Raw genomic sequence first — 23,126 nt, forward strand, 5'->3', positions numbered from 1 at the left:
AAAAAAAAGTTACTCATTTTAATGGTACCATTCCTGTCTTAGTAGCTCTGCAACATTTTTTAGTTGAAAAATAAGATAAATTAGTTTTGGAGCAACCCTCATAAACGTATGTCACTCTGATGGTTGCCATCTGCGTCTCTCAATCCCCAAGTAGAAGAACAAGATAGAAGGAATTAATTTTAGCCTAGGTAGTCTCTCTCCATCGTAAACAAACTTTCTTTCACTACAATAAAGCCTTAGAAGCCTCTGCAAGTCTCCATTGTTTTTCTTGCATGAGTAGATCTGTCTCAAGTTAAACAGAAAATCACAACCACAATATGGCCCACGTATGCAAAAATGACAATTAGGGAAGTTAGGCCAGAAGCTGCGCAATGTACATATAAAAGACCTTATTTTATTCATTTGTCTCTTGATTGCACACTGACAAAAATGCACATGTGCACCTTATGCATTTGTTGGAAACAACATGTGCGAACAATTTGTTTAACATATCAAAATGTTACATTGCTGATGTACTACAAACCACAAAGGAGCCGCAATTGCTGAATCTACATCCATCAAGGAACACAAGAGAAAACATGCTATTCGAAAAGACTGCAGTCAGCATCACTGCTACAGAATCATCCTGCAAATGTTCTCCATCACCAGACCCACAAAATAACTATATAATTATGGTCATCTTCGTAAGCGATGGGCGGACATTGTTAAGCGAGTTTCAAGTCTTACAATGTTATTGAGTTAAAAATAACCAACTTACCGACCATGGCATCTATTGTAGAAGTTGTGATAGAACTGGAGACCAAAACGCCACCAAGTTTAGTACTTTTACCATAATACAAATCGTTGGGCCATTTCACTGTGAGATCAAAATCCTGCAAGGAAGAAAGGTTTTCAACCATAAATAATATACAAAATGCACATTATATGAAAATAGAAAAAAAACTGGAGTATTGTTGTCACATTTGGGCTGGTGCACCTGCTACTAGTCTCTCGCTCCTGGACACGATTCAAAAGAGTCACCAACCTGGTAGATCATGAACTGTCATCCAAGCTTCAACCTCTGTCCCATCAACAAAATATTGCATCCCTCTGCCTGTTCTTCAAGTATTTTAATGGTGGATGTTCTGACGAACTACAAGCCTTTGTACCCCCTCGACATAAATACCCCCGATAAACCCAACAATCAGCAAAATCCCACCCCTACATAGTAGAGATCCCTAAATGTAAGAAGGCCTTCTACTCTAATAATTTCTTCCCCAGAACTGCTAGACTCTGGAACTCTCTTCCAGGATTCTGCTTTCCCAACTGTACTGACATGCAGAAGTTCAAGTGTAATGTGAACAGACATCTTGCTGCTCAACTCCCTACATAGTATACCTGCAACTTATTTCCCCAATAATAGCCCCCTACACCAAAGTGGCACTGTGCCTTTTTTGGGGTAAAAATGGAATAAACTAAAAAATTAAAAAAAAAAATTTATATATATATATATATATATACTAGCAAAGATACCCGTGCTTCACACGGAGCTTTGTTGCGCACTCGGGTACCAAAATCTGTGGGCACCTTTCCAGTAAGTTGATGTTGTAAGAGCAACGATTGCATAAGGTGATTAACATTTTAACTACCTCTTGTAGTGACTGAAATTCAATCAGGAACTTCACAAAACATTTTCATCAAAAAGGAAGGTTACTTGATGTTACATAGTAAATTTTTCATTGAAGTAATTTTCAACTCTTGCTTAAATTTTATCTTGCACATTCAATACTAAAAACTTACCACAATCAGATCATGTCAGTTTTTCCTCATATCCATTTCTCGAACTTTTCACTGAAGAGCCTCAGGGTAAACTACATTTCTGCTGCTTTGATTTGGAGCCAGAATGTAGAGTTTTTCTGAACTTCCTGTCCGGCTGATGGAGACGTAGAACATACCGTGACTGAAGCAGTCTGATGTCACGTCTACGCCAATGGTGTTAAATGTCTGACCTTGACTTTTGTTTATGCTCATTGCAAAACACACCTTCACAGGAAATTGGAGTCTCCGGAATTTAAATGGAAGTTCTGAGTCCGATGGAACTAAGGGGATCCTTGGCAGTAGAACGGTTTCGCCTTTGTAGGGACCACAGGAAATGGTGGCCTCAAGTACATTGGTATGCAATCTGGTGATAACACATCTGGTTCCGTTTGTTGTTTTTGGCGGTTCCAAGGATCGAAGAATCATGATTGGCGATCCAATTTTGAGATTTAAAATGTGTGGAGGCATTCCAGATATCTCCAAAGAGTTTACAAACTCCACAGGGTAGTGAACAGCTTCATATTCATTAGTAGCCGAATCAACTGACTTGTATTGCTTTGTGTCTCCTGGAAATTCATCCATTATTGAATTGTTCAAATGATTCACATTGCTGTTTAATGGCGAAATAATAGCCCTCTCAGCAAGCCAATCCGGTGATTTTCCATTGTTTTGCAGGTCTGGGTACACTTTGTCTTTCAGTTGCTTCTGATTACCGACACATTTACCAAGTGCAGTTGGAATCTTAATTGTGTCAGGTGAAGAAGTGATAGGAAACTGACCATTACCGATTTGAAGAAGCAATTTTGAGAAGTCTGCTGCAGCTGTGTTATCAGAGATATAGGTTCTCATATTAGTAGTCAGTCTCTTCACTATAACGTGCCTCCAGAGATAGGATTGTTTCAAACTTGCATTGACAATGTTAGCCCTTGTGCCATTTTTAACCACTGGGAGGATTTGACGGAAATCACCGCAAAATAAGGTTGGAATGCCACCCATGGGATTCTTGTTTCCTGTGATGTCTTGCAGTGTTCGGTCAATTGCTTCATAAGCACTCTTGTGCGTCATTGGGGCTTCGTCTACAATGATTGCAGAGGTGTCTCTAATTACATTTGCCAAGGCTGAGTTACCAGTAATTTTGCAAACTGGCTGATCCATTCGATGAGTATCCAAGGGTACTTTAAAAGTGCTGTGAAGAGTGCGGCCACCTTGTAGTAGAGTAGCAGCAATGCCACTGGATGCTGTTGCAAGCACAATCTTTCTCATGGATCTAATCTTTGCAAGGATCAAATTGATTACAAAAGTCTTGCCCGTACCACCTGGAGCATCAAGAAACATCATGTTTTTGTTCATTTCACCTTGTGCTTCCAACATTGCCATGAATGAATTGTAAACTTCTCTTTGAGAATCGGTCAGTTTTTCTTGCATATTTTCTGCTTGTAGGGAAAGTTCTTCAAGATTATAAGTAACTTCACGTTGATACTCTCTCGCGAGTCTTTCATCTCTCCCTTGCGTTGGTGCAGGTAATCCATAGCTTGCCAATGGTTGACTGCACATAAGGAGACATTTTTCTTCAATTAGACAAAGAGTTTTATTGTAGATGTCCTCATTAAAATCTGCTTCTGGATTGTTAACTTCTTGCCTGTATCTGTGAAGAATGTCTTCAGATATTACATCACGAAAAGCCATCCAGATCTCAAGAGGATTTCTTGGCTCACAGGCTGTTAAAATTATCACAAATAGGCTTCGCAAATTTGAAGGTGATTGAGTGGCACTTGCCTCTCCTACTGCTTGATGCAAGTGATGGTCATTTTCTAGAAGGCCTCGAGCAAGGCACACTGCTCTGTATGTTTCAAACACCTGACCATTGTATGCTCGCAAATCTTGAAATGAAGTTGGACCAGCAACCTCATTGAGCAACAGGCGTAAGAAATAACACTCCCCTGCTTTTGGACTAATCGTGTAGATTCTCCCAATGCATGGTGCCTTCCATACATCATCATTTTCAGTACCTTCAACTTGTACCCCACGCATTCTTCTCATCCATTTCTTTGTCGATTTGTTCCAAGTGTAAAACTCAGGGACTTCTACGTATTTGAGACCCCTTGCAAAGTCATCCTCATGGCAGAGTTGAAAAAATGCTGTCAAAGTTGTGGCAGGCGGTGGACCTTGGGCTCGTTCCAGAGCAGTATCAGCTGAGAACATGACACGCTGCCCATTTTCAAGATGAACAGAAAGTTGTACAATTGGGGGGAAATGTTCATGGATGGGATGTTCCAATATCCTCCAGGCCGCCTCTGAACTGCCGACATACCTTGCATTCTGGAACTGCTGGATCTCATCCGCAATGTGACTTTGTACTTGGCCTTGTTGGTTAGCTGCTCCATCAGTTCTTTGTAGTTCAAACACTGCTTGATCACATCCTTTATTCACGTATTTGAGGACATATTTGATGCTTTGGATCGAGCTGCAAATTTCTACGTTAATGTGAGCGTTGAACTGCTGAAGGAGGACCTTGTTGTACGGAACAATCCACTGGTTTGTTATTTCTTGATTAACATACCGACCATTTCTCTTCATCCTTATTGTACCAGTCTGGCCTCCATCTTCTGGTTTTCTTCGCCTGTACTTGGGGTAAGAGTCTTGGCCTTGCTCGGTACACTGAAGAAATTCTTTTGGGTATTTTTTGGAACATTTGTTGTCAATCATACATGGACAATTTGGATTAAATGGTTCACAAGGTCCATGCACCATATGTGCCATCACTTTAGCATGAAGATCAGGATCTTCCTCTTTGTCAGGGATCTCTGCAGATATGCAGAGATCCATTTTTTCTGGTAGAAGTTTGTCCTCTGGGGCCTGCCAGGTGAGGATGTGTGCATGCGGCAGTCCTCTTTTTTGATATTCAATACTGTACAGGAAAGCCCTCAACCTGCCAAATCCTCCCTTTTTAATAAATTCAAGTAACTTTTTTAGCTTCTGCCTGAAAACCCTGGCAACAATATCTGGACGATCCTGAGGGTCTTGCCCTTGAAGACAATTTTCTGTAATTTCTGTCCACTTTGGATTTGTTGTGAACGTGATGAAGAGGTTGGCTCGGCCCATTCGCCGAACATATGCCATGGCATCACTTTGACGCTCAAACATGTATCGAGGGCCTCCTGTATAAGTTGCCGGAAGTACAACTCGTTGACCAAACTGTTCTGGATTCCCATCCTCCCTAAGAATTGAATCTCTCAAGTTGCTATAATTGTCAGCTCTCAGGGTCTGTTGCTCACGCCTCAGGAACTGTAAACGTTCTGTTTCAATCTTGCAGTACACATCCACCAGCCATTGTTGAAATAGCCTTCGGTACCAGAGAAAATAGTTTCCAGGCCGAGTCATTAAATGGTACGAATAAAATTGCTGTTGGGTAACTTTTCGCCCATTGGATGCCTTCATGCAGATGTTGTAAGATGGAGAACCATAGGGGTACATTAACAGGTACATTAAAGTATCGTAGAGGGGATGTAGTTCGGAGATCCGTTTTAATGTATCATTTCTAAAACGCAAGACAATATCCCGGTTAGCTGTTGGTTCATTCTCCATTAATATTCCAATCTCATACGTTGTTGTTGGAGCATTGAATCGCCGTGGATGCTCTTCTTGCGGCCTTCGGTCTTCCCTTATGACAACTTTATGTTCTACCAAGTGTTCTTCTTCAATCCTCTCCTTTGTTGTTTTCAACTGACAAATGAAGCTGTTGTTCTCATGTAAAAATTCAGTCAGACTTTGGAGAATGTCTCTATTGAGTCTACTGTCACGTCCCCGATTATGTAGTTCCTCTTCCAGACTATCCAAGAAGTAGACTTGAATAAACTTTGCTGTTTCATCTTCAGGTGGTAAAAGACTCCCAATCTGGTGGCAAACCTGGCCTCGAATTCTAAAAGAAGGATTCCACCCATGTACTGCCGCAATTTTGTGACCAAATGATGTCATTGCAAAACAATTGTTATAACTGCGTAGATTTTGCAGAAAATCTTTAGAGATGGGACCATTGCCGGAGAGCAAATCTTGAAGCAACTGAGGCAGTGGTGGAAAGCTATCAAGCACAACTTTGCCAGAAGAACAACAACAACCAGGGGTTTCTCCTTTAAATTTTACAGCTGAGCAATGTTGACATACTTTGTCCATTTTTCCTATATCAGCTGTAGTGAGAGAGTCATTTTTGTTGTAGAGCAATCCTTTTCTATTGCAGTGTTCTATTTCATGGTGTCTCAAAGCAGGCATTCGTTGTCTAGCTGCCTCGTTTTCTGTCAATTGCTGGGGCAAAGTCATACTCTCTCTCCATGCAGCCTCTCGTTGTTGCCCTTGGTATAGGCGAAAGCTTCGTTGGGTTTCCGATTCATTCTGATGTCGTTGAGCCACTCTCAACTGACCTTGTGTACGTCTACTTACCTCATATAATTCATTCGATCGTAATATTGCTTCTCTTTCCAGTGCATATCTTTGCCTTTCTTGAATTTCATCTTGTGATGAATTTAACCGCCTTACAGCATGTCTAGTTCTGTCAGCTTCACGTTGGGTTTCTCTTTCCAAATCTGACAGTCTTGCTCTCCTTTCTCTTTGACGTATCCTGTTAAGTTCTAGACGTCTTTCTCTATCTGAATTGTTTTCATTGGAGCGAATTGCAGCAACTCTTAGTCTATTAGCTTCCAATCTTTCCATTCTTTCTTCCTCACTTTCGTTTCTACTTCGTTTGGGTGGCATAATTTTGGTTTTAAACGGAATTGTTTAACGAGATTAATGATTGTAAATTAATTAAGCGTAAAGGAAATGTATACTAACTGAAATGGACGAACTATAAATAATATTTCTGAATAGTACAATTATAAACAATTATATTGTACCTATTTACTATGCCTCCCCACGGGACAGAGTTAGACACCAGGGTCGTTTTTTAACGTGGAGAAAAGGTACAAAAATAAAAATTGTCTCAGTCGTGAAGGATTTCTCCTCCACCGAAAGAGAACAAGAAATAGAAGTGCAGCATCTGAAGAACAGATGCTACACTTTGATCTTGACCAATTATATTGTAGCAAAAATGAATAAAAGCGACCCACTTGTGACTCATTACTTCCGGGTGTAAACGTCACAGTCTAAAAGTAATAATTAAAAAAAAAAAAGTAAATGTAAAATAAATGTAATACCAACTAAGGTTAACTAATATATGTAAACAATACAATTAAAACAGTTCTATTAAAACAAATAATTACTAAGATCTAGGTAATTGTTAGTCTCATTGTTATGGTTTTAAAGAAAAAAATGTGTAAAAAAATTCTGCTTTTGTGAGTACGTGTATTTCTTTTAAATTACATAACCTTTTTATTTTATTATTTATATCTCTTTTAAATTTATATATTTTGTTAGTAAACTGGAAGAAATTCAGTTGAATAAAACCTTGTTCGTGTTCTTTACGTTAAACTCATTTTTATAAAAGGTTCATCCGGTTTAAAGAAAGCACTAAGTTTAAATAAGACTGGAAATAACTAATTCAATATATAAATAGAAAAATGAAATAAATATAAGCTTTAAGTCTTAAGATAGTAATAATCAAAATGTAATAAATTATTTGTAGTTCAAATCTATCATAAGACAGGCTTTCGAAATAGGCTCGACCAGAAAGATTAAATTGGAACGAAATTATAATCTCCGTGCCATTTTCAAAACAACCCCACAAAAGTAACTGTATCCTGCAGTTGGTTAAATGACAACGTTGGTTGTAAGAAAAATGTAAAAGAAAATGCGCTTATCTGTTTATTTTGACATTTAATTAAAAAAAAATTGGCTATAACTGGAAGAGAGCGTTATGTTTTGGGGGTTGTTTAAAAAATAGAATGGAAATAAAGTTAGTTCCGTTTTAATTGTCTTTAATTGCGGCAAGCGAAGCGCTAACAAAATCGAAAAATCACTGTTCACATTCGAAATGTTAACTTTTATAGGTTTACAGGTTTGCTGACAAGGCTGGGGGTGTTTATTTAGAAAGCCATACTTAACATGGGGAGGTTGGGATGTTTAATACAATTATTTTACTAAATTGATTTTTTTCATTTAAAAATAAAATTATTTCTTTTTTAATAAAGTTTTATTTTAAAATATTTGTTTTTGTTTATTTATATAAAATTACGATAGTTGAATTGTATTCTTTCAATTATATTGGCAAGTAAAATATAAAAGATTAAAACGGAACGAAATTGAAATTTCCATTACATTTTCAATACAATCCCAAAACATAAAGCTTTCCTCACCAATGAATTGTTTTGATAATATACGTAAAGTGAAATAAATCGAATATAAAATTAAATGAAAATATATTAAATAATTAAATGTTAAATAGATTTTGTAAATAGTACAGTTGAAATGATTAGAATATTTCCAATATGTAATAAGGTCGAGGTAATTAGTTAAAGAGATTTAATATAATGTGATATGCAAATGAGCGTAAGTCATTCGATATGGGGGTGGTTTGTAGAATAGTATATAAAGAAATTAGGCATAGATTCTTATGTCTCCTATAACAGAAACATCCTAAAATGGGTTCTAATGTTTCTCTACCAGGAGAGATCTACCCTCTTACCTCCTTTATATTTCGTTGATGATGGAGAGCTGTACACACAGACAGAAACACACGAACCCTATTACTTTATAAAAATATAGATATATATATATATATAAATTCACCTGTCACCCTTTTTTTGTAAAGGATTAAAAAATGGTATCTCCCGATCATGAAGACAAAATTTAAGCAAGCAAGGGTGCAAGGTTCACGGAGTTTACACACACACAGACACACACACACACACACACAAATAAATACACATTGGCCTTTACTATAAAGTGGAGAACATATATTGTCGTAGTAATGCTGGTCTTAAAAATAACCAAAGAAGTCACAAATGAATTGGAGTTTTTGACTCTGTTTACAGTTGTTTCTACATGCAGAGTATGGTGAAAAGAAAATACATTAATCAGACCTCAAACATCATGAGGGTTCACCAGAATACTAAAGCAATTTCACCTGGCAAGGGTCATACTTTGTACAAGGAAGTGCAAGTCATTGGCAGAGACAAAGGGACACCCATTATCCAGATGTTTCTGAACTTTTTTTAAGATGAAGATTGATTATCTCTATTCTTCGAACTACTGTTCTCGTCTTAAGTGAAGAAGGTCAGAGGTTACATCAACCAAAATATTTTGCATATAACACTCAAGATGAGAACAGTAGTCCGAAGAATCCAAACCATACGAATTCATTTCATCTTCTTAACCCTTATCCACAAGTCTAATGTAAACAAGTTCTTGATGAGCCGTTCCATATAAGTTAACAAATTTACTGAATTTCCATTACTAACGATTACTATATTGTCCAATTTCTACTGTACACTCTTTAACCCTTATCCTCGAGTGGCCTATTGGCCTTGATAAGCGATGATGCCTATGCAAAAAAAAAAAAAAAGCAATAAGTGATGACTTGTCAGTATCATTTAAAAAAATATATAAAGAATTCACTATTTTACTTATTTATTTATTTTTGCCATGATTGTGGATACATTCGCAATCTGCAGAAGAAGTGACCCTGGGCGATATTTGATAAGGTTATTGCAAATGCCATCTTCTCATGCAGTCTCATCATTTTCTTATGAAAGTTGTCAATCACCAACGGCATCAAACGTAGACCCAAGTTCTTATCTTAACGGTTGTCATAAAAAAAATTTTCAAAATAAAAGAACGTTAAATCTGGACAATATAGGGAGATGTGTGCAGACTTTGATAGTACAACCATGTTTAAAGAATGGATGAGAGTGGTTGGGTTAGTTGATGCAGAATATAGTTGAGATAGCAGGTTCAGTTGATGCTAAGAAAAACATAGAGGGAAGTGATAAAAATAGACTTGAGGGAAAGAAGGATAAATAAAGACCTGGCCAGAGACAGGTTACTTTGGAAGTTAGTTGCTTAAAGATATTCAACACATGCCAGCAGACAAAACAAATGTTAAACCAAGGATGAGGACGACGAGTTCTGGAAGGCATTTCTTCAGCTCTCCTAAACAATAACCCAGTCTAATAATACAAAATATTTAGTAAGAATGGCATAGGTAATTTAAATTTATAGAAGGCAATATAATGGAGAGGTGTAAGGGATAGACAAGAAAATTAAGAAATATGATGGCATGCAGCTATGCGGATTCATCTTTATTAGTACTATATATATATATATATATATATATATATATAGTAGTGAGACTTGTGGAAATTTCACAGAGGACTCATTCATATGTAATATATTGATGTCAGCATTCTGTAAATGTTCAATAATATCACTCTGATATTATTGTAGCTTTTTTGTTAAAACTGCAAAAGTATTTATCTAAGCTAGAACGAACGCCCGGCAAAGCCCTGTCGTAAACTACACTTAAATGATAGTCTAATTCTTGTAGATTTCGTATACATTATCATAGAGTTAATGTTCTATCGATTTTTATATATTATAAAGTTGCGATTTCAAAAATAAACAAAATATATCCATATGACTTGGATGCATCAGCTTGAATCGAAACTAAAACTTATGAAAAAAATATATGTATATAACTTGAGTTCCTTCAGCCATAATCGAAACCAAAACCAAAACTTATGAAGAATTCTTGGTAAAATTATTTATAAAAAAATAGATAACTTAAATGCCATCAGCTATAATCGAAACTGAAACCAAAACTCATGAAGAATTCTTGGTAAAATTATTTATTACAAGAAATGGAAGTACATAACAATTAAACGACTCAAATATAAGCGTGACACAGAAAATAACACACACACGCTATTGTATTAATATATAAACTAACAGAATACATGGAAATTCCACTGTAGTTGAAAATCTTTTAAACACACATCCGTAAGAAACGTCTTCTCACATAATCAAACAATTATAATGACGTCGGACCATGTACCATTAAAGACTAAACTAAATTACCAAGCTCTGGATCTTCAGGCCCTGGCAACTCTGCTGACACAATTGCATCAATTTGTTGAACTGTTCTGATCTCATCCTGATCTCACAGCATCATGATTATTAGCCCTTTTTTTATTCAATAACATAAACATATGCAAATGCAATTCCCAGTACATGTCTGTTTTTAGTGTCTTTCAAAGGTTCAGCTAAATGTACATGATACACACGTAATAATGTTCTCACCTAAAATATATTGAAATTTGTACTTATTTCAATATAACATGTAAGTAGGTAATAATGTTTTCATCTGAAATGCATAGATTTAAGAGATCCCTGATCAACAATAGCACCCTATGATTTTACTTATTTCAACATGACTGTTAAGTAGGTAATAATGCTTTCACCTGAAATGTGTTGGAATTTGTACTAATAGGTAATAATGGTATTAAAGATTTTTGGAAAGGGAATGGTTTTCTTGAATTTTAGCTGATAAAAAGCGATTATAAAGGGAGGTAATCTGTTTCTCATCAATTAATATTTGCAATGATGTTTTTTTTTGAGATGCTAGATGGACAGACAAATAAATTAATATATAACATGTATTGGGTTCTTACGTCAGAGGAGGAACCATATTGTTATATTTTTATGTGTTCAACTTTCAAATGTGCATATTTTGGCTATTGTAAAATGAGCAGATTCCGCAGAAATTGGAAATTAATTTTTTTTGTTTTAAATTAATCATATTATTTAAACTTAATAATATAGGGTCTCTGTCTGTCTCTCTCTCTCTGTGTGTGTGTGTGTGTGTGTGAGAGAGAGAGAGAGAGAGAGAGAGAGAGAGAGAGTGTGATAGATACTGTCATTTTTGCATCAATCTTCTCCACTAGTTCTTTTCTCTTTGTTTTTAATAATTATTGCTTTGCTTTTTCTGTTTTTCTATTTAAATCATTTATGGACACCCGGTTTTTAATACATTCATTTAAATTCATTTTTATATTCTATGCCTATACTCCAATTGTCACTACCGCTTTATTATTAGACTGGGTTTTCTGTTTAAGGGAGATGGAGACAAATTATCAGTCATTTCGATCATCCATAATTTTAAATCAGATTTTCATAAATAAAAATCTGTACGGCATGATTTGTTACAAGTCAACATTTTAATGACGGATCTACACATATTAAAAACCTTTTGGCTACAAAAAAAGTGTAGTATCTGTTCTGGTACTACACTTCAGCTTTTCTATCCTCAGTTGGTGAAGAAAAAATTCTTCTAGATGAAAGCAATATTGACTTTTGTCCCAATCCAGAGTGCCCGCTTTTGTGGTGGTGGATTTTCTCCATATTAAAAACTGACCTTATGTTTAATTCTGCCCTCGTAGGGAAGCAATTAAACAGAGGTATGTTAGAATGTTGCTTAAATGTAAAGTCACATCTAAAGAAAGCTATAAAAAGTTTTCTTTCCCATTTTTTTTTTTTTTTTTTTTTTACAGAATTTTCAATAGGGTGTTACATAACTATAAGAATGAATTGGAAATGGTGCTGCAGTTACCGGAATGGCAACTCATCTAGGAGAAGGAAAACTAAAAATAACACTTAGTTGTTTTAGTTCATGGGGTGGGGGGGCTAAATTCTATCAGCCTCTTGGAGGAACTATTTGGACGGAAAATAACAAAATTGACAACCTTAAATTGGGAGGAAGACACAGAAAAAAATGAAAACTAAATAAATGAAAGAAAAAGTAAAGAAAAAAAAGAAAAGGTAAAGAAAAGGAAAAGAAAAAAGAAAAGTGAAAGAAAAAAGAAAAAGAAAGAAAAAAGGAAAGAAAGAAGAAAAGAAAAGAAAGAAAGAAGAAAAAAAGAAAGAAAAGAAAAAAGTAAAAAAGACTAAGAAAGTAAAGGATAAAAAAGAGAAAAAAGAATTGCATAAAAAACAGTAAATATGTTACATACTTCATATCCTGGCAAAGTTCGGACACTTTGTACGACTGCCACAACGATGATGTGTTGGATATAAGACGGATTTTGTCCAAGTTTCGAATAACGATCAAGTCTCAGATGTAAAGTGAACATTGCACAACCAATTGGACTCAACCACTGATTACCTCCTCGCCCTGAAGAAGAAAAAGACAAACAAAATTAATGATGGGCTGACATCAACAAAATTCAAGAAACTTTCACTTAACATAGTATATACAGTATAATATATATATATATATATATATATATATATATATATATATATATATATATAAAGCTGAATGTGTGTGTGTGTGTCTGGTCACGAATAGGCTCCTATAAGGTTGACTATTTTAAAAAACTGATTACATATAATGATAGAAGATGTATCGAGGATCAGGAATGGGTATGTTTGATCTAGCAGAATGGTGGTTCATTAAAATTGTGGGGTCTGCGTTCGCGCCTGATCCACAAAGTATGGAAATAAAAAATTTAAAAATTAAAAAAAAAACGTTTACAAATGTTTTTGATATAGATGTACATAAGAATACTTTGATAAGTATGTTTTAACTTACATAGGGATGGTATAATAAATTTGTGGGGTCTGTGTTCGCGCCTGGACTCCATGGAATGGAAATAGGCACAAACATTAATAAAGACTTTTCATATCTATCTGCGTAAGTATACTTTGATGATTATGTTTCAGTTTGAAGAAATATGGTATAATAAAATTATTGGGTGTTCGCTCGCGCCTGACCTCCATAGAATGGAAATATCTCACAAAGTTTAACAAGGTTTTTTAATATAGATCCACAGAATAGTGTGATAAGTGTTTCAGTGTGAACAGGTATGGTATAATAAATTATGGGGTTTATCTATTTTATTTTTACTTTCATCATATTTTGCTTTGGTTTTGATACCCCCAAATTCGAAGCTATCTCTTTACAACGCTTCCTTTTCATAACCCATCATACTTTCATAAATTAGAGTTCATTTTCTGGAGGCTGTTTTAGAACCCAATCAATGACGGGTACTTTTGCTAGTATATATATATATATAAGTATAAAAAATCAATACATACAGTGTATATGTTTATACCTTTTCTCTATTTATTTCTTATTTGGTGATGTGTAGGAATACAAAATATCTTTAGAAAAAAAGCCACTTAATGTAAGAAGCTGGTGGATAGATACTGATCCAGAAAATAGAAATTCTTCCCCATTTGTCAAAAACATTGCTCACGGAATTTGAGAACTAAAGGACAAAATAAGAGAAGTAAGAGTTACGAGGCTGTCGAAAAATCAACCCACGGTTCACTTACTCCTTGCTGTTTTGCGATGTATTTTTTCTGAAGGAAAACTTCTGATTTTTGAAGAGCCCATAGATGAAAGATCTGAAATTTTTTTCTGTGAATGAAACGGTCTGTAAAAATGTAAGATAATATTTTGTTTCAAAAAGATGATCAGAAAAATTAATAAAATCTTGTAAACTGAAATATAACTTCTTATTATCATCATCATGACGGGCTCCTTGCCCAGACCAATGTGACTCTTCCTCTCCAGAGTTTACTGTCTTCCATCAGCTGCCTCAGAACCTCAGGTTCACAGTTGGCATTGTGCGCTATTTCTTGGATGTACATGGATCTAGGTCGTCCTCTGCTTGCGCGTCCGTGTCGTGGAGTCCATAGCAATACATCACTCACTAATTCATGCTTGCTCCTCAGACAGTGACCAGTAAATCGTAGATGTCTTTCCCTGATGGCATTAGATATGGCAGATAGGTTGCCATAAAGTTGCTGCTTCATAGGATGATTTTGCCAAGATATATTTAATACTGTTCATAGCATACGGGTGTATGTACCGTCTAGTTTTCTTTCTAATCTTTTGGTGAGTGTCCAGGTTGTAGCACCATAAACAAGGACAGACTCTACCACTGCCCTGAAGAACTGCCTTTTCAGTTTGTTAGTAAGCCCCAAAGTCCATACTGAACGCAGTCCATCCAATGCGGCCCATGCTTTTGAGATGCGAATTTCGATATCTCTCTCTCTGTAGAAACTATGTTGCTGTCCAGATATGTAGACTCAGCGACTTCTTTCAGAGTTGATCCAACCAGAGCCCTAATCTCTTTCACATTGAAAGTCATAAACTTTGTCTTATCCACATTAATGTGGAGACCAATGTCATTTGCAGACTTTTCTAGCTTGCGTATCAGTGTTTGCGCATCAGCATTGTTGTTCGCGAACAAAGCAATATCGTCTGCGTAATTGGCATCGGTTATGTGTGCTGATTGATGACATCTGTTTCTGGATTCATTTAGGGTGAAGCCTAACGTGTTGTGTATATCAACAGAGGTGTAAAGTACAAAGTCAAGACAGACAATGAAAAGAAAAGGGGCAAGAGTATCTCCTTGTAGAACCCCAATGCAGATGTCGAAAAATTCAGTGTCCCCCATCTGACAACCTGATCATTGCTCGAGTGTGCTCATATAGCATTATGATAGCATTAATGACTTCATTTGGAATGCCATATGCTTTTAATATGCTGGCCATTTTTTCTCTATGTAACTTTATATATATATATTGTCACAAACAGCTACCTTGACATCAAGTATTGTTTTAGTATTCTGTTAGTAGTATAGAGTAGGTATTTGATTGGCATGTTCTAACTGAATGAGAATCCACCAAAACCTAGTATTAAAATCAGTCTGGAGAGATTCTCTTTCCTTGGCCGAGGACAGAGAGAGTGACGGCGGAACAGTTACTACACCGTGATCCGATCTCGGAAGCAGAGGAAAAAAAACACTACGGATTTCATCACCCACGGAGAGAGAGAGCGAGAAAGGAAGAGAGAGAGAGGGAAACAGAGAACGAGGGAGTTGAAAAACGCTCGACCAACGTCAGCATCAAACACCTCCCACCTCCTCCAATATGAAGGCAAGCGACAGGTTGTCCCTGGTCAACGCACGCAGTGACCGTGCTGTGCCAAGAAGCAGAATAAGGAAAGAACTGGATGTCGTCAATTCTATTTTTAGAATCGAGGGGCGAAAAAAGGAAAGGAAATATAATAATTCTCTCGTGCGAGGAGTTGTGAAAAAAAGTTTGACCACATAAAACGTGTTCTGGACAACCAAAGCGATGTCACATTTCCGAAGTTGGCAAAGACAGAAATAAAAAAGATATCTAAATTAATCCCTTGATAAAGCTATTTTGGATAACCCAAAATGGATGCCAACAGGCATGTTTAAAAAGAAAAGGAAAAAAATTAAAAATATCAGCGAAGTCATCGTTGGAACTTATGTCTCCCACGCGGAACTGAAATGTGTCGCACGGCATCGAGAGACTGGATTCGGGTGTTTGAATCTTTCTTCCCTCACAAGAGATTTTATTTGGACTAGCTGAAGCAATTGCAAATTGTCAAAAGAAAAGAATTGAACTGTAAGTGCAAAAAAAAAAAAAAAAAAAAAAAAATTTACTTTCTTTCTCTGTCAAGCTGGAGATCGGATTTTTTTCTCGTGTGGACTGGTTGCTGCCGTTTACCTTTGGTCTTTCTGTTATAGGATTCTCATTCAGTTAGTATGTTAAAAATATTCCCGAATCCCATTAGCTTTGAATATATTTGTTTTTGTTAAATCTTTCTTCCCCCTTATCATTAATAAATTTAGTTTTATATTATTTGAAAGTGTTTGTTTCGTTATCTCTTGCAAATCTTATTGTGTTCGATTTTTGTGTTTATTTTGTATCCGCCTGTCTCACAGAAAATAATTGTTGCTTTGTTTCAAACCTTTTTTGTATAAAAAAGGAAACTGGAACCCAATCTGGGACCCATGAACATACCCCTAATGCAGAAGATTTATCTGCCTATGATATGCTATGCATAAATGCCCATCCATGACTGTGTTTGCATTTTATTGTTATATTTAAATATTGCCCCAGCCCATATGTAACAATATATATATATATATATATATATATATTAGCAATACAGATGAACAATAAAACACTTTGGATAATCACAGATTTTAAATGGGTTCTGCTAAAATAGTCATATTTTAAAAACTGAAGTACTTTAAATCCTCAATGTACTACCATTTTGTTTGGAAATGAGTATACTTTCAAAAGTTGTCCTCGACGGACGTACATCCAAACAATATGACATAAATGCGGGAGTGCCTCAGGGGTCTATCCTTGGACCTCTATTGTTCCTGATATTCATAAACGACCTCCCTGATAATATTGTTTCGGAGATGGGTATATTTGCCGATGACACCACTCTCTATAACAGATATGAGGGGAAAACAAATGAACACATATCCAAGGAAATGGCAGAAACACTAGAGGATGACCTCCAATCCGTAGTGGAGTGGGGACAAAAATGGTTGGTCTCATTCAATGCTGCTAAGACTAAGCTTGTTTCCTTCAATAACTACAAGAAACCTTCTCTACCACCAATAGCAATGGCCAAGAACACATTGCCTGAAAGTACTTCTTTTAAACTCCTCGGCCTAACGTTTACAGGGAATATGAACTGGAATAGATACATTGAGAGCATTGCCAAGGCTGCTGCAAGGAAGGTTGGCTCCCTCTACCATGCTAGAAAACTACTTACGCCTGCCAGTATCCTATACCTCTATAAGGCAACCATTCGCCCATGTATGGAGTACTGTTGTCACATCTGGGCTGGTGCATCTGCTGCTTGTCTCTCGCTCCTGGACAGGGTTCAAAAAAGAGTCGCAAACCTGATAGGTCCTGAACTGTCATCTGGGCTTCAACCTCTGTCCCATCGACGAGATGTTGCATCCCTCTGCCTGTTCTACAAATACTTTAATGGTGAATGCTCTGACGAACTGCAAACACTTATACCTCCCCGACGTAACTACCCCCGACAAACCCGACAAGCTACTAAGTCTCATCCCTTTACAGTGGAGATCCCTAGGTGCAAGAAAGCCTTTTACTCCAATAGTTTCTTCCCCAGAACTGCGGGTCTTTGGAACTCCCTTCCGGGATTCTGCTTTCCCAACTGCAATGATATGCAGAAGTTCAAGTGTAATGTTAACAAACATCTTTCTACTCTTCTCCCTTCATAATGACCCCGCTAATTAATTCCCTAATAGTAGCCCCCTGCTTCAAAGTGGCACTGTGCCTTGTTTGGGGTGAAAATTGAATAAAAAAAAAAAAAAAAAAAAAAAAGAATTAATAAATAATAGCGTAATTATTATTTTAAGTTTTTTAAGCAAATAAAGTGAAAAAAATGTGAACATCATAAAATAGTGTTTTCAGTAAGATTTTGTAAAGACCCCCTGATTTGTAAATGCTTGTACTGCATTTATATTAAGAATTTTGTCATACAATTTGGAAACTTATCCAGAAGCGACATCACTTTTAAGAGTTTAATAGGGGTGTCCGAAATACTTTTGACGTTTTATTATTGTGTTAAAAAAAAAAAGACTTCAACATGATGAATATTGAAAATTTTGAAAAAATTTTTTTCAGACACCCACTAGTATATAAAACAATCTTTTACTGTTTTTATCCATTAAAAGTATAATTTTATGTTGTTTTCTCTTGTGGTAGCTAGCAATTTAAAATGATGATACCCGAAAAAAGAAAACTTGTTTTTATTGACTTTCAATGGAAAACTGTTTTGTAGTATCATCAGCAGCAACAACGATAGCATGGCTGTAAACAATTAGACGTTTTTTTTTTGTTGATTTTTATTCCAGAACAATTTTTTGGAATAATTGAAAATATGAATATAAAAAATGTTCTTACATGTTTAGTTAGAGCTATTTTGTTATCAGAATATAATTAGTTTAATCAGAGCTATTCAGTTATCAGATTATATAATTATTAAAGCAATCCCAACTTGCAATTTCTCACAATATTTCTTGGTCAAATCTTTTAAACTATTTATACGGTTGAAAAGACGAGAAAATAAGTTTTCTAAATGTATCTCTTGCATGCACTTTTATGCATTGCATTAGTTTTTAATGGTGGATTAAACTGCTTTGCTTTGAACAACCAAAATGTGAAATGATTTTTTTGGTTTGTGTGTACAAGCGGTACCCCTCAACCGCCCATCTTTGTTTTTCATTTTCATCCTTTTTACAATTTTTTCAGTGGATTATTATTGAATGAACACTAATCTACCAGATTATCAAAACAAAAAAAAAAAAAAAAAAAATCAATATTTAAATATTTGTAGGGGTGCTCCGTTTCTAGTGAAATTAAGAAATAAAATACGTTTTAAACTGGAAAGTTTAAAAATGAAATAATGTGTCACTCAGCAGAAAAAAGGACATGAAATATAATTGAAAATCAAATCAAATCCATTCAAAATTTGTGAACGATTTTTCAGCATTTGCAATTTTTTTAGTTTTTATTTTTTGATATTTAAATAGGTGGGCAAAAAATACTTGATACTTTTCCAAAACGTCACTTTTTTTTTTTTTAGAGTGGTGTCACTTGTTTTAAATAAACTTTATTTTGGTCTGTTTGTCTTAATTCTTGTCAATTTTCACACTTCTCATTTATATAATTTTACATATTTAAAAGTAATTTGATGTTCAAAATCCAAGCCATAACATTTTCAAAAGCCAATAATTATGAACCACTAACTGTAAATATGAGTGTCAGATGCCCTCTTTAAAAAAAAAAAAAAAAACTCCCTTAATCCTACCTAGGTATGAGTGGTAAGCCTCTTCCTACAATTTTTTTTCCTAAAAATAACGGTATGTCTGGGTGGCAAGCTCCCCACTAAACAAAATTCCTCTGTACACTGCGTAAGGTGTCTAAAAAAACAAAAAACAAAGAAAAGTAGATCCTTCCTTAAAAATGCACATGATCTATCAACCATAAAAAATTAATTGATTGTCATAAAATGCTAGAATGGCCTCAACATGGTGAATTATTTTACACTAAATTTATGTGAAATTAACCCACATTCTAAATTTTAAAATTGTTTTTGTTTTGTTTCCGTCAAGTCTTCAGAATTGTCACACATAATTTCCCTTAAGATGCCTTCTTGTCCTCTCATAATTGCACAAAGACCCTTTTAAAACTACACAGAATCATCTTTAAAAAAAACACACACAGATTTATCTCCCATAGAAAAAATAGTTAATTGCCCTAAAATGATAGAATAGCCCAAAATTCTAAAATAATTTTTGTTTTATTTTCATTAAAGTTTCTCAGGATATTCACACGTAATCGACTAAAAAGGTAGGATCATATTTTGGAAAGATGGTCAGATCGGGGGGGGGGGGGTAATGGAAGGTGTTAATCTACATAAACTCCAAAAAAATATTGCACTGTATATATTTTTACATAGTCTTAGATTTAGATTTCAGTTTCTTGTACATAAAATGCATTACAATTCACCTTTGAGTTCTTTAACTTCTTTTCTTTTAATGGATATATGGCATTTTTAAGGGATTGCAGCATATTTATGTGAATTTACTGTAGAAAACATGGAAATCATTAATTTTTTTTATATATTCAGTAGCATATTCTAATTCCTTGCACAAAAATACACTTATATGGATAATTTCATTGCTTAATCTTCTGTTTTTACTGAAAAAGTACTGTAAAAAATGTGACAAAACGCATATGGTCTTAAAGAGAAGCTAAGGTGAAAAGCTCTTGTTCGTAGCTGGGAAATTGCTTAAACGAACTTAAGTTGTACAACCTGCATCAGAAAGTCATTGAGAACTCAAAGAACTTAGCTTTCCATGTACAAAGTTTATCATGAACCATTTTTTTTTAAATAATTATTTTTGTTCACAAGAAATGCTCTGAGTTATTTTTTTGAACTGTTGAATAGAAACACATTTTGTTACAGCACTGATGCCAAACTGCAGCTGAGAAGGGGAGCATACAAGCTATTCATCAGAGCATCTACGAAGGATGAACCCCAGCATTTGACAATGAATGGCCGAAGATAAGAGTTGCCACATAGACTTAGGGTTATGCACATTTCACGTGCCTTGAGCAGCAGAGCGGTATTTTCCAGTGACAGTGAGAGTCTGGTCACCCTTGAAGGGTCCACCACTAGAGAGCTAAGAATGTAGCCCTGCTGGGTTGCATCTATGGTCCTGTAAGCCGGGATTGACAAACACAGCCAGGGGGATATCCCAAATATGGTCCTGTGAATCAGAATCCGACGGATGCAGCCCAGAGGACATATAGGGTTATATGAGGCCAAGTTGTCAATAGTCTTGCTCAATTCCTCTATATCTCTGCATCCAGCTCCTCCATAGTTGCTCAATAAAATATTTGCATCTTAAACATCATTTCAAAGGCATTTTGTCCATTTATTAAAATTGAAATTTCTTAAAGATGCTTCAAAGAACTTTTACTACTATATATATATATATATATATATATATATATATATATATATATATATATATATATATATAATGTTTACAAGTCATTATTCAAGCACGTCTGATTGAACTCGACTAAGTTGTTTTTTTCCAGTTTTGTTGGATAACTTTTCAATTCGCCGAGCGGTCTTTTTTATTTCGGCTGGCATTTTGTATATTATGGTGCTTTCAATCAGTACATTCGATCGTCGTCAAGAGCGATTGTTGTTATCATTTTGTTTATTGAGGCTTGGTGTATTTATAGTCAGTTCTATTTTTTTTTTATATTAGTTATAAAGGTGGGTGCAGGATGGGTGAGAGGCAAATTATTTATTTTTAATTTTGATTTTCTTATTTTATATTTTACTAGCGGGGGGGGGGTACCCGGCGTTGCCCGGGTGTTTGGAGGTGTGTGTGTGTTGGGGAGGGGCGAGGGGTTAGATCAAAACAACCCTGTTTACAAAAAAAAAAAAACATTGCCCGGGTGTTTGGAGGTGTAAAAGAAATAAAAAGTTTTAATAGAAAGGTAGGCTTGAACCCCGAACCTTTGACGCGTGGAAAGGAAATGGAAAAAAACCCTGCGACCTAACCATCTTGACCACAAGAATAGATGAATTGATAAGTGTGTTAAGTTGACGTTTATAAAGCGAAATTGCGAGAACGTTAAGTCGCGTGATGTTTGACCTAGTTTTGCGCTAGAAGCCAGTTTCTGTTTTCCCCGCTACGCGTCGATCAAAAAATATCTCGAAAATAGCTTGTAAAAGTCAGGTAAATTAAAGATAGCTGCGACCCGAATTTCTTAGTCGTAGATATTATTATTTAGACAGCATATAAAAAGTTTAAGAAGGAGCGAGCCAACCGAGAATCACGGCGAAAAAAGCCTATTGTAGACATACACAAAAAGCGAACACACATACATACATACACATTTTTGCTTTTATATATATAGATTTATTTAGTTATTTATTTATCGGTAGTTGTTGAATACGGTTAGTATATTTGAAAAGTTATCCAACAAAATTCGAAAAAAGAAGAACTCAGCCGTGTTCAATCAGACATGCTTGAATAATATATATAAATATATATATTATATTTATCTTAGTTTGTCTGTCGGTCCATTGCACTTTTTCTAGGAAACTACTAGGTCGATGTGACTGAAATTTGATATGGACCTTTGTTATGATAAGGTGCAGCAAACTAAGTATTATGATATCCGTTTGATGTACAGTTAATAGGGATTAGTCATCACAATACCACATTTACTCTAGAAGCTTTCTTGGAAACTACTGATTTGATCTAGCTGAAATTTTGTATGGACTATTCGCTATGATAGGATGCAGCAAACTAAGTATTATGGTATCCATTCAATGCAGAATTAGGGATTAATAGGGATTAGTATTGAATGCAAAAATGAACACAAACATAACCATTTTCAATCATCAATTTGGCATAAAGTACTTATTCATTCTAAGTCTACGGTTATAAATTCTGCCCATATTTAATGAGCAAAAAGTCTAATATATATATATATATATATATATATATATATATATATATATACTCGTTGACTGAGTTCAAAAATAGCCTACAGAAAATGGACTCTGATTTATGAAAGTATGATAGGTTATGAAAAGGAAGGGTTGTAAAGAGATAGCTTCGAATTTGGGGGTATCAAAACCAAAGCAAAATATGATGAAAGTAAAAATAAAATAGATAAACCCCATAATTTATTATACCATACCTGTTCACACTGAAACACTTATCACAATATTCTGTGGATCTATATAAAAAAAACCTTGTTAAACTTTGTGAGATATTTCCATTCTATGGAGGTCAGGTGCGAATGAACACCCCATAATTTTATTATACCATATTTCTTCAAACTGAAACATAATTATCAAAGTATACTTACGCAGATAGATATGAAAAGTCTTTATTAAAGTTTGTGCCTATTTCCATTCTATGGAGGCCAGGCGCGAACGCAGACACCACAATTTTATTATACCATCCCTATTTAAGTTAAAACAT

General features: G+C 35.3%; 1 protein-coding gene across 2 annotated transcripts in view; it reads right to left on the bottom strand.

The window, feature by feature from the left end:
• Positions 1-23,126, bottom strand: part of LOC145248085 (biotin--protein ligase-like) — a 202,695-nt gene that overhangs the window by 95,321 nt on the left and 84,248 nt on the right. For both annotated transcript variants that reach the window (XM_080109864.1, XM_080109863.1), the window contains 2 exons: positions 12,732-12,892; positions 758-872 (listed from right to left, as the gene is read on the bottom strand). In XM_080109864.1, coding sequence (XP_079965990.1) covers positions 758-872; positions 12,732-12,892 — 276 coding nt within the window. The remainder of the gene's footprint in view (positions 1-757; positions 873-12,731; positions 12,893-23,126) is intronic.

The sequence above is a fragment of the Euprymna scolopes genome, chromosome 26 (genome assembly GCF_053919585.1).
Source record: "Euprymna scolopes isolate OS-2025 chromosome 26, ASM5391958v1, whole genome shotgun sequence".
NCBI lineage: Eukaryota > Metazoa > Mollusca > Cephalopoda > Sepiida > Sepiolidae > Euprymna > Euprymna scolopes.